Raw genomic sequence first — 13,318 nt, 5'->3', positions numbered from 1 at the left:
TGCAGTATACATTATTGAACCCATCTTTCTCAGTCTCTCTCCACCACAAGGTCAATCCTGTTTTACAACAGTGGCACCATGCATTATTTGTCCTTTTGTGACTGGGATACTTCACTCAGCATAATGTCCGCCCGAGTCACTCATTTTGAATAATATTGCATGAGTTCCTTGTTTTTCAATGCAGTGAGGTAGTCCATTGTGTGAATACACTACAGCTTCTCTATCCATTCGTTTGTTGATGGGCACTTAGGTTGTTTCCAACTCCTTCCTATTTTGAACAAAGCCGTGATAAACATGGGTGTCCATATATCTGCTTGGATGTCAGTTATGATCTTTTTGGGGTATAATCCCAATAGTGGAATTGCTAGATCAAATGGTATCTGTATTTGCAACTTTTTCAGAAAGCGCCATACCGCCTTCCACAGTCGTTGCACCCTTATACACTCCCACCAATAGTGAATAAAGGTTCCAGTTTCTCCACAACCTCACCAGCATTTGTTGCTTGCTGTTCTGTTAAATTTTGCTATTTTGAATGGGGTGAGATGATAATCTCACAGTTGTTCTAATACCTGTTACTTCTAAGCCCACTCTTTCCCATCTCTCACTCTTTTGCTCTTTTTAGTTATACGCTTTTATGCAATTTCAATATTCTGGATTTTTTTGTCTTCTAATATTTCATTATTTGGTTAATAATGTTAAACAGTTACGGAAATACTCAGTTCTTCAGAGTTTCTTGAATCAAGAATAGAGTCAAAGAAGCTTCTAGCCCATTATGCCATGTAGCCTCAGTTTTTGGCAACTCTTTTCCATTGCCAGTGCCACCAGGTAAAAAGAGCATTCCTACTGACTGCCTGGTCTCTCATCCAGAACACCTGTTACTCCCTTTCCATAGTACTGATCTATTTTTTGTTCCTTGAAAATCCTCCATTCCTCATTTACCTTTACCAAAATGTGATCACCGTACAACATTCAGAATACATTCATTCAGACGTTAATAAAGCAAGAGTGACGCTGAGGTCAGTAATAGCAACAACAGTATAATAACCTACACTTTAGAAGTGCAATGGTTAAGGCATTTTGTTGCTAACCAAAATTTCGTTCAAACGGAACAACACTGAGAACTATGAAGTAGTCTGCTCCTGTAAAGATTTATAGCCTTGGAAACGCTGTGGGGAAGTTACGTTCTGTAGGGTCACTGTGAGTAGGCATCAATCCCATGACATTATATTGGGTTAAAATCGGGTCATTCTTCCAACACACTAGCCATTGTTCTGAGTGTTTTAAATACATTAACTAAAAAAAAAGAAAATAAAAATACAACAACGTTAGGTGCTATAATTCCCATTTTATAAATGAGGAAAGTTTTACTGAGGAGCTCTGTAAAGTACTTGCCCAAAGATGCACAGCTAGTAAATGATAGAATTAGAGGCCAGTCAGCATGGCTCTGGAGTCCTCCATTCTTTATCATGGGTGCGGTTATTATCAAACTCACTGCTTTTAAGGCAGTACCATTGAGGATGCTTGTTTGCTGTCTAAATCAGGAAGTCATATATAGTACAGTAGAAAGTTCTTTGTAATATGGTTTAGATAAACTCTGGATTATCAAGAAAGGGAAGGATTTTTCTTGAGTTTTGGTAGCAAATGGAGGCAGAACTTGAACAAGCTCTTAAGGGATGATGGTAATTTAGAAGGGGAGACAGGAGGAGGAGAGGCAAATCTATAGCCCCAAGTTAATAACGAGAAGAATCAAAGAAACCTGAAGCAACCAGTTTTTTTTTTTTTAGATACATGGCAAGTAAGTACAAAAGGATAATGGGAAGAGGCTGCGGTCCTAAAGAAAGTTAGCCATATTCTACAGCTTTTAGTCCTGTGTTGAGGCCACAGTTAGGAAGAGAAGTCAGAGATGGCATTTCTTAGTGGTCCTTGTGGCAGCTAGACATTTTTGCACTCAACTTGAAAATTTCCTCCAGCAATTGGAAATTTTTGAAAAGACTACTCAAGTTACCACCACCTGTACTTTTTCAAAATAATTTATTAGCTGTGTCTGAAGTTTAAGCTGAAGCCTTTCTATTTAAAAAATAACTAAAATTGAGTCTAAACACACTCTGAGGTCCATGTTATCAATTTACAGAAGGAAATGAGGAAGTTGCCAAATTGAGTAGCTTGCCCAGAAATCACCATGTACCTGTAGACTAGAGGCCAAGTCTCTTGGCTGTAAGTCAAGAAGTCATCTTCACATGGTGTTGCCTCTGGTTGGTCATGGAAGTCAGTTTGAAAGGTAGGTCTATACAAGACTTGTTCAGAGTGATACAGGAGTCCAGGAGGAGTATCATGAAGCTACTCCGTAGGATTTCTCCAGCCCTTCCTTTAGGAAAAAGTCAGGCATCTTTGAAATCCAAGCTCTCTGTCTCCGTATAATGAGAAATTGATGTCAAGGTGGTTGTCCTTGGTAGGATGAGCCCATGAGCACTTCTGGCCAGGTCCAACTTTTTTTGGTAATGAAATTTTCTAGGTAACACATAATACAGCTACATGAGTAGGTAATTTCTATGTAATACAGCTACAGCGTTTATCAATGCTCTTTTCAACTTGTCTTAATTTGTAAAATGCTTTAGAAATGCTGTCACCAAAATGTTGATAAAGAAGAACCACCAGCAAAATGTCTACTTCATTTTCTAGTCAAAAGACTGGCCAAGAAAGTAAAGCAATAAATTTAGCTCAGTAAACAAAAGTGTATATGGAATGTGAGTGTGGGAAGAAAGCAGGAGGTATTAATATGCCTAATATGATCACATTATTATTTGCTGTGGAGGGCTTAATTAGACCCCATTCTGTGTTCCCTGGTCCTCAGATTCCTTAAATTCTAAAAGAACACCAGAAAACACTTTCTGGGTTTGTTTGGAAAACAGCATGTAAGTTAGATTTATACCCAGTATTTTATCTTGTAGTTGGCTATTGTAAATAGTATTGGGGTTTTTTGGTGCTGTAGAGTAATTTCATTGATCTGTGCATATTTTTGTATATCCTACCACTCTACTACATTGGTCTCCTAACAGGATTTTTTGTTTGAGTCTTTGTGGTTTTCTGTGTACACTATCATATCATCTGCATGTAGTGATTGTTTAATACCTTTTTGCTGATCTGAATGCCTGTAATGGGTAGAGGCATTCTCTTTTCGTATTGCCCTAGGAAGTACTTCCAATAAAGTGTTTAATAGGAATGGCGGTAATGGGCATCTATTGGGCCCCTGTTTGAAAAGGGAATGCTTTTAGTCTTTCTCCATTGAAAATGATGTTGGCTCTTGGGTTTGCATATATACTTTTCAGGAAAGAGTGTGTCTCCGTACCTTTTCAATCTTTATGCAAACAGATATTTGGAAGACAGGCAGTTGGGAGGAATTTGGCATCAGGATGGGAGGAAGACTCATAAACAGCCTGTATTATGCAGATGACACAACCTTTGCTGACCCTCCATCCTTCCCATCATCATGTCCCTCTCTAGGGGATAGCCTTGAGAAGAATGAGAGTCCCAGAGCACTTAATTGTGCTTATGTGAAATCTGTACCCGGACCAGGGGGCTCTTGTGCAAACAGAACAGAGGAACACTGCATGGTTTAAAATTGAGAAGGGAGTCCATCAGAGTTGTAATCTGTCTCCATACCTATTCAGTATGTATGCTGAGCAAACTACCCAAGAAGCTCTTATGAAGAGGAGTGTATCATTAGAATTGGAGGGAGACTCAATAACCTGTATTATGCAGATGACACAGCATTGCTTGCTGAAAGGAGGACTTGAAGCAATTATTGCAGAAGATCAAGGAATGCAGCTTTTGGTATGGATTGCATCCCAGTGTCATAAAAACAAAGATTCTTAACATTGGATCGTTAGTGTCATGATGGAAGGGAGTGTCACACTATCAGCAGTTTCATCCTGCTTGGATCCACAATTAACAGTCAAGAAATAAGGAGACACATAGTTCAGGACCTTCCCAAATCATCATGTCAGTTTGAGGACTTAGGTGCATTCAGGCCATAGTCTTTCTGATCACTTGCTATAAACCTAAGCGCTGAACATGAATAAGTATGACAGAGAAGAATTGATTACTTTCAGCTGTGGTGTTGGAGAAGAGCACTGAACATCCCACGGACAGCCAAGAGAAGAAACAGATATGTCTTGAAGAGGGTATAGCCAGAGTGCTCTTTGGAGGCAAGAATGCTGAGTCTCACCTCATATTTTGGGCATTTTACTAGGAGGAGCTGTTCCTTGGAGACGGACATGATGCGTGAAGATCTGACTCTTGATCTTAATTTCACCAAAACTTGTGAGTCCTCCTGACTTGTATTTTCTTTCCTAAAAAATTATCCCTGTCACCTGTTTGCTTTCTATAAATAGATACCAACTTCGAATTGAGTTAACAAAGTTCTTAAGGTTTTTTGAAACTAGGAATGTGAAAATGATGGCAAAGAGATGACTGACTCGAGGATTCCAGCAGCTGTCACTAAATCATTTCTTTGTTGTTCAGTGATTTGTTAACCCGAGTCCCTGCTGGGACCGGGAACTGGATCTCTGAGTGGCTCACTTTGTCCTCCTCTGCCCTCTTAAGATCTCATTTCCATATACACGTTCCAGTTGCCATCATCCCAGGAACCAAGATATCCATCTTCAAATCATCATTACTCATTAATCTGCTTAACTTCCATGATTTAGCAATATTATTAATGTTATTAGATGCCACTGAATTGGTTCTCATTCATGACAGACCTTTGTACAACATAGCCAAACACTACCCAGTCCTGTGCCATCATCACCATCCTGGCTACATTGAATCCCACTCTGCAAGACACTTTCCACTCCGTCTTGTTAAGGGCTGCCTTTGTCTTTACTGACCCGTTCCTTTTCCAAGCATGATGTATTCTTCAAGGAATTGATCCCTTCTGATAACATACACAAAATATGTAGCAAGTGGTATCTAGAGGTGGCACAAACTGAAACAAAAAGAAACAGTGTGATTGATGTGGATTAGGAATTTCATTTTTGGTACTCACAATCTGAATCTTACTGATCTTTTCTGGTAAATAAAGGTCTCTAGATAGGCAGTGGTTCTTCTGGAATTATCTTTACCCTGGAAATACAGGGCAGGTTTAGCTGTCTCTACAGGAGACCATTTCCCAAATATCACAGGAAATAACACCAGAGTTGTAGTCCCTATGATGCTTAGAAACTAATGAGGGAAATAAGAGAGAGAGAGAGAAAGAGAGATACAATTTAGAACTGAGAGAGTTTCACATATAACAAGATCCTCTCATCTCTCACTTTTTTTACGACCCCTTAACAACATCACTTTCGGGAGAAGCCCTGTGTACTTCCTGTCATGCAACTAAGTCCTGCTGCTCCTGTGTAACTTTGTGTGCTCCCCATAAACCCTTCTCTAGATCCATCTGCACCACTCATCCTAACATCCCTTTTCACCCCTGGTGGGGGTGTTAACATGTACTCAGTGTGCTTGTGTTGTATGTTCTCCTTGGTAGCATTTCAACTAAGTCATCTGTAAGCATACGAGCCAGGAAGGAGCTTCCTTATTTGAGTGGCTACCACAGTCACACAGAAAGCCAATGCTAAGGAAGCCGATGGACTTCTGGGAGAATGAGTGTTACCTAATTAAGAAGATTATAGGGCAGTCTCAAATCCTGTCTTGTGCAAATCTGTGAGGTTCCCAACACAGAGTTAGGAGGCTAAAGTTCAAAACCCAGACTCCGGCTGTGTGTGGAGCCCAAGTATTCCTGGCACGGATTGGGAAGATTGGAGGAAGACTCATCAACAACCTACATTATGCATATGAAACAACCTTGCTTGCTGAATCTGAAGAAGACCTGAAGTGCTTGCTGCAGAAAGTCAAGGACTGTAGTCTTGTATATGGATTGAAGCTCAACCTCAAAAGGCAAGGATTCTCATCACTGGGCCAGTTGACAGCACCGTCATAGATGTAGACAAGATTAAAGTTGTTAACCATTACAGCTAGTTCAGCTTCACTGTCAACACCAGCAGTCAAGAAATCAAAAGATTAATTGCACTGAAAAAGTCTGCTGTCAGGGACCTCTACAGAGTGTTGAAAAACAACGATGTCACTCTAGAGACGAAGGTGTGCCTAATCCAGGCCATTATCTTTGCGATTATTTGTTATGCTACAGAGAGCTGGATAGTGACTAAGGATGGCAGAAAAAGAATCGATGCCTTCGAGTTGTAGTGCTGGAAAAGAGTCTTGAAATATCATACACTGCCAAAGAAACAAAAAGATCTGTCTGGGAGAGGGTGAAACCAAGTTTCTGCTTGGAGGCTAGGATTTTGATGCTCCATCTCACATACTTTGGGCACGTGGCCAGGAGGGACCAGTCCTTGGAGAAGGACATTATGCTTGGAAGGGGGGAGAGACAGCACAGGAGAGGAAGACCCTGGATGAGATGGATTGATAGAGTAACTGGGGCAATGGGGTCGGTGTGTTGAAATTAGTGAGACTATCTCAGGACAAGACAGAATTCAGAGCTTTTGTACATAGGGTCAGTATGGGTCTCAGGTGATTCAAAGGCCCGTAATAACAACCACAATCACATCAGTCACAGTGGCAAAAAAAAGATAAGAGTTGCTGGTGTTGTGACTAATTGTTGATACTGAATTTCTTTCCCACCTTAACAATATTGAAAGCCAAAAGGAGCTACTGACCTGACCAGAATTTATTTTCTGTTGCCCCAGGATTCTTCTACAGCCAGATGATTCCTTACAGATCTTGGCACCAGTGGAAGCTGATGTTGGTTTCTACACTTGCAATGCCACAAATGCCCTGGGCTACGACTCCGTCTCCATTGCTGTCACTTTAGCAGGTAAAGTGAAACTTGATGTTATGTTTAATTCAGAAACTGTTATTGAAGGAAGGCTTATAATTTACCAGTCAGGTCCAGGGACATAAAGAAAAATCACCCAGATCCTGCCTTTAAGGAATTTATAATTTAAAAGAAATGAGAATATAATGTATCATGAGGTAGCATGCAATAAATATTGTAATTGATACGCAAACCAGGTGCAAGGTCAGTGAATTCCAGCTAGGAAGTCTTGGAATTGGACCTTGAAGAATGAGTTGCATTTTGCTAGGTAAAGATGGGGTGTGTTCCAAACATAAAGAGCATGAGTCAGAGAGCTTGGGGAAAGTAAGTAGCTTATTGAGGGAACGTAGATCATAAACTGTGGTCACTGAATGCTTTGGGGGCATCCAGTTGTTTTTCCCTTGTTCTGTCTGTTCCAAAGACGACTTTAAGATATGTGGGTAGTTAAAAATCTGTGGTCGTGACTTGGAGCAAGAATAATCTCCAGAACTGCTTTCTGATTCTATTTTATTTGAACCTCTTGTTGTAATGCACCTGCCAACGCTTTGCTCTTAGCCATTGAAGTTAGGCAGAACATTCTGTGGGGACATGTTATAGCCACTCACCTTGTAATAATGCAGTATATTTATAAAAAGTCACTTTCATGGGACAAATCCTTGTCTTTAAAACAGAAAGAGATCTTTTATAGTAGCTAAGCCATGGTCCACAATTCACAGTGGCCAGGTAACCTGAGGTCACACAGCTGCCCAGCTGGGGTTGGACAGAAGACAGGAACTTCCCCTTGCCAATTCATTGTTTTGTCCACTGCCCTGCCAATAATACAAAAGAAATGTCTCTTGTTTCAGGTCTTGGCCATCCAGTCTTTGTGGCAATGCATTGCATGTGTTTGTATTTCTTTTTTTTTTATTGCTGTTCACATCAAATGATTCCGTAGATGCTAGAAAAACTAATATCACCCCATACTAACCGCATCGTTCCATGCCAGGATTAGGTTGTCACCCTGGGTTCTAGTTACATGTGCTGCCCTTGCATATCTGTTTAACAACGGTGTGTCTGTCCCATGACCTCAAACCGATCTGGGAAGGGACTTTTAGGAGGAGGCTCTGCAGAAGCAATGGAAATCTACAATGAGTAAGGCAAGCTGAGGGGCCCTGGGGTAGATTAAAGACTGATATTATTAATATTTTTTTGTGTGAATAAAGGATTTGCTTTCCCCTAATGTATTCCAGTTGTACTCTGTTTTGCCTCTGTTTATACAGAGTCCAGATGCTCAGCACCAATCTTGTTAAATCTCTCTTGCTTTCTACTCTTCAGCCTGCCTGAGCAAGGGCACTGCTGACATCCTTCCAATTGCTGGTCGATAATGACTCTTCCAGGATTAACTTTCTTGTTTATATTTATCCAGATACGGTTCAGCTCTTTAGCAGACTAAATACCCTTTGTTCATCCAAATTTAATACAATTAATGGAAACCTGTCTGGAATTAGGCAGAGCAATTGTAGCATCAGGCTGGTGTTCTGCTCTTTGAAGAGAAGCTGTTAGAAGCTGCCAACAGGTTCAAAGCCAGGGAAGAAAGAGCAGCCAAAGAGGCACCAGGGGAAGGCAAAGAAAGGGCCAACAGAGGAAGCGTGATCATAACCCCACCCTCAGGGCTTAGGGAGCCATGTCCTTGTGCGCTTTGACTGCTGGGGTTCATTCAGATCTGTGGCAGATCTGTCAAGCAGTGCCTTTCAGTTTGAAGCCTCAAAATGTTGCCTTAAAATTTAATTCACTTTTTTACTTAAGATTATCATCTTCACTTAAACAATGTTTAAATTCACATTATTAGATAACACACAAGCTACTATTCTGCCTATACTGTCCTGCCAAGTGTTCTGAGACATACAACACTAAAACCTGCATATTGAGCCAAATAAGCTTACAGACAGACAATCGGTGTAAACATGACAACCTGTAATGGAGAGATTGAAACCATTTCCTTCAGATGTGAACATCAAGGTCATTTTATAGGTAGCATGTAACATGTAACCTGAATCTTGGGGAGGAAATGTGGGTCAAGCATTTCTAAATTTGATTACCGTTTATACTGCTTATTAGCTGTGTGATCGTGAACTAAGTGAATCACCTCATTGAGCCCCATCTGTAAAACTGGAATTGGCAATGTTGCACAGGGTTGTTGTGAGGTTAAATAAGATTGCACATGTGAAAAGGCTCTGTAGCCCAATGCCAGGCACAGAGTTCACACTTAATAAATGCTAGCTAGCTTCCTTTTCCGTCTCTTGATCTTCTAGAATGAAATACATCCTGACAATAATTCTCAGCATACACTCACCTCTCCTAACCCCACCAAACCAATCCCAAACCCACCATCATCAGGTGGCTTCTAATACATAGCATCCTTCCATTGGGTTTTCAGGACTGTAAATCTTGATGTTGGACTGCCCATCTTTCTCCCTCTGACTTTTATTTAGCAGTGGAATGAGTAACACTATGCCAAAGCTCTTCAAAAGTACTTTAAAAATGTGTAAAACATTAGGTTAATTTGCTTCTGTTTGTTTTTCACTTTAAGTCTACCTACTGACAAGTCTCAACTATAGACTGAGAAGCTGATTTACAAACAAATCTCAGAGCAGCTTTTAAAGACACTGCAGGGAGTCTTTTTTTTACTTCAATAGGAATATAGATTAAAAAGAAAAAAAATCAGGTGTTCCTATGTTTTGTAAGGAAAGTTTAGTTTAAACTTTGGCTTGCCAGTACTTCTGATTTGACCAGATGCATGGAAATTGGCTTAGAATCATTTACAGCTGAAGATGTAATATCACAGACAGTTAAGAATGTGGGTTCTAGAATCTTGTGGACTGAGTTTGGATCTGGTTCTATCGCTTCTTAGGTGTTGAGGTTTAAAAAACTTCCTCTTATTTTTTCCTCTGTCATAACAATTAATAGTACTTTACTCAGAGTTTTTAACTAGGTGAAATGCACTCATTCATGTAAAATTATTAAATTATACCGGGTATGTAGCTTGCACTCAAGTATTTGTAAACCACCAGCAGCAACAGCAAATACCAACTTCTTTTTACAGCAGAGGATCTTTTTCAGAGACTGAATACCCTCTGAGAACGCCCTCTGTCAATGTCACAGGTTCTGAAGAAGCTGAATTAGCCATCTGAAGAGTATTTGGAGGGCCTAGATTTAGATCAGTGCCTATGGACAGGATTACAGACAGATCTCCAAGACACTGAACATTTCTTTCCAGACAGACCACCACAGTAATGTGAATATCATAGTAAAACAAATCATGCACATTTTTGTTTTTCTGTGGAAAAAAGATTGAAATTTCATGTTAACAATTTCATCTTCCTTAGATGCACAGTCAGCATCCTTGGTATCAGTCAGCATCCATTATGTCAAGATACATGTAGTGTTGGGAAGGTCTACTGTTAGGGCCTCTCCAAAGTACTGAGAAGCAGTGATGTCAGTTTAAAGACTAAGGTATATCTGACTTAGACCATGGCCTTTAAAGTCACTTGCTGTGCATCTGACAGCTGGATAATGAATAAGGATGACTGAAGAATTGATGCCTTTGAGCTGTGATATTGGAGAAAAATACTGACTCTCCTGCGAACTGTCAAAAGGCAGACATGTCTTGGATAAAGTGTCCAGGTGCTCCTTGCACGTGTAAACAGGGACCCTGGTAGTGCACTGATTAAATGCTTAGCTGCTAATCAAGAAATTGGGTGAGTGAAACTCACCAGCATTTCTACAAGAGACAGACATGGCAGTCGGCTTCCCTAAAGATGACAGACAACCTAGGAAACCACACAGGACAGTACTACCCAGTCTTTCTGAGTCAATCTAACCAATAGTCAGGTCTGGTTGGGATTTGGGTATAAACAAGACTTGGTAAAGGAGAGTTATTTGTGTATATGGAGAAGCACAAAGATTGTAAAGCACATCTTGGCCAATTAGTTTCTTCTGTCAGCCAGGTTGCTGAAAAATCTTTGAGAACTGGATGGAATAGGCAGATTTTTGAAGGAAAGCAGTAGTTTCCTGGTAAATTGCTTCAGTCTGGATCAGCAGAGGTGAGCTCTGCTTAACAATGCAGATGAGGGCCTGTCCAGGTGGAGACTGTGGGTGAGGTCATAGCCATACGGAAAGCGTTTTTGGTTGTCATTGATTTTACAAGATCACAAAAGAGATACTGTAAGGCCTGCCTGACATCATCAGTGGAAAATGAGAGGAAGATGAGGGTTGAGAAACGAAGGTACCTTTCATTAAAAGGAGAAAACACAGATGAGCTCATCGGACATTTTCACAGGAAGGGAGAGACAGAAAATATGTCTCCTTTCCTGGCATGTCTTTCTGGACTTTTTTATGAGTTGACTAGCTGACACATACTGTGTCTAATAAAGAGATCACAGAAACCTTACTGGGGAAAATAACAGTTAAATACAATCGGTTTGTGGGTTGGGTTTTTGTTTGATTTTGTTTGTTTGTTTAAATTCTCTTTCTCTGTCCTGCATAATTTAATAATTATAAAATATAAGCAATTTTATAGGCTTTTCATAATATAACTTGTTCCAAGTTGGCATTTCCATGGTTTAGTTCTCTTAACCAGAGGTGAATGGTGCTTCAGAGTTAGACTCAGAAAAGACTTTGGCACTGGGGCTGACCAAAGCATATTTGTTTCCATGCACTAGTTTAAAGGGAAAGGAAAGATCGGGTTGTGTTCCAGGCAGTTCTTGGAGCAGTGTGACAGTGGTCATTGGCTTACTCAAATTGCCATCAAGGCTACCTCTTTTTTTTGATGTAATTCTGAATAGCTAAGACCCTCAGGTTTTCCTCTATATTTACAATGTGCAGAATATGGGCCTAAGACTGCTTCCTTTCATAGAATTGTGAAAAATGGATGTGAGTATAGCCAGAAAATCCCATTTTCTTTGCTCTCAGTAGACGTAAGGAAATAAGCAAGGAATTATGGTCCAAAGTAGCTCATCTCCAATCCCAAAAAGGCAATTCCCAAATCTATCAGATAACATGAGGGAGGGACAGATTGTTGGGCAGGTATTTCAGTTGGCTGTAACATTCTCGATTTTACTCCGCTCTTGGACAACTAAAGGAAAGACTCCAACATCTGGGTTTGGATGGATCCGTGTATGGAAACTGCTCTACCAGGTATAGAGACCATTGCTTAGAAATCGACAGTGGAACATGCAAGAGAAGTTAAGACAGCCTCAATTTGCTCCTTATTTTTTTAAAGAATAATCAATTTCAATTAAATAGAAGTAGCATGGCACACTGTGACTGACAAAAAATGTCTTTAAGGAATGGTGATGCAAACAAGGAGAGAGAGAGAGGCCTAACTATATGCAGCCTAAAAAATATTCAGGTAAAGGCAGTCTCACCCATAATGCACTTCCTTAGATCCATGCAATACTCAAGACCTAACAAGCCAAATCTCAAGAGTGAGGAAATTGGGACACGTTTTTTTGTGTGAGATAATGAATTGTCACAATATTGACCCTGACTTAATAAAAAAGAAAAGGTCAAATGATGTTATTAAAGCTATCTGGTTTTGCTTTCCTGAGATTTAGTTTCTGTATTATAATATTCAGTCCTTGTGAATATATGATTCGGTGATTTTTAGCAAATTTCTAAAGTTGTGTAACAATCAGCACAATCTGTATTGTTTAAAATGTTTGTTTTCTGATGTAGAATTTTCATACCATGCATTTTACCTTTTTTTCCCTCCATCAATAAGAAATTTACTTGTTTACAAAAATGCAGATGTTGACATTGCCCAGAAAAATTTAACAGACTCATTTATAAAAAGTTGAATTGCTGAAACCTGTTCATGAAAATATTTTTTCTGACTTATGATAATGCTTTATGTCCCACATTTATATTAGAAATTCACACACAAATGAAAATGGAATAACTGTCAATCTCTGATTTCTGCCCTCTATAATTTCCATTCACAATCATACTTAAGTACATTTTGACCCCATGGAATAAAATTATCTAATGTTCCAGAACTACTAATGAAAGGATAGAGAGATTTTTTTTTTCCCTTTTTTAAAATAATTAAATGCTTCCCATCATAGTGGATTTTTTTTTTAGGTTTTAATAAAGTTTATAAAGAACTTGTATTTCCATTCATTTATTGTTGCACGTTTTCCTCCCTGTCCCTCCTCCTCCCCCAGTTCACTTTTTTCTTGGGGGAAAAAAGTTCTTTCATTGTTATACAGTCCCCTACCCCACCCCACCCCTGACTACTTTGCTATGCAACTTTTATTCTGGACTTTTGTCATGCCAATAATACCTAATCATATATTCCTTTTATACAGTTCTCTTCCTTGTCTTTTTCAATGCCATGTACATTATTTATCCCCTCTTTTCTGTTTCCTCCCAACCTCATATCAGTCCTGTTCTGTAACAGTGGCA

The 13,318-nt window shown here is 39.6% G+C and overlaps 1 protein-coding gene across 1 annotated transcript in view; it reads left to right on the top strand.

Moving 5' to 3' along the window:
• The window catches only part of ADAMTSL1 (ADAMTS-like 1), a 431,835-nt gene that overhangs the window by 328,951 nt on the left and 89,566 nt on the right, over nucleotides 1-13,318 (top strand). The window contains exon 20 of the mRNA XM_006881351.1: nucleotides 6,747-6,874. Within this exon, the coding sequence (XP_006881413.1) occupies nucleotides 6,747-6,874 (128 nt within the window). The remainder of the gene's footprint in view (nucleotides 1-6,746; nucleotides 6,875-13,318) is intronic.

This window comes from Elephantulus edwardii, unplaced genomic scaffold (genome assembly GCF_000299155.1).
Source record: "Elephantulus edwardii isolate Elephantulus edwardi_28Jun2011 unplaced genomic scaffold, EleEdw1.0 scaffold00014, whole genome shotgun sequence".
Taxonomy (NCBI): Eukaryota; Metazoa; Chordata; class Mammalia; order Macroscelidea; family Macroscelididae; genus Elephantulus; species Elephantulus edwardii.
Note: the sequence above shows the minus strand (reverse complement) of the source record. Positions and strands in the feature narration are given on the sequence as shown.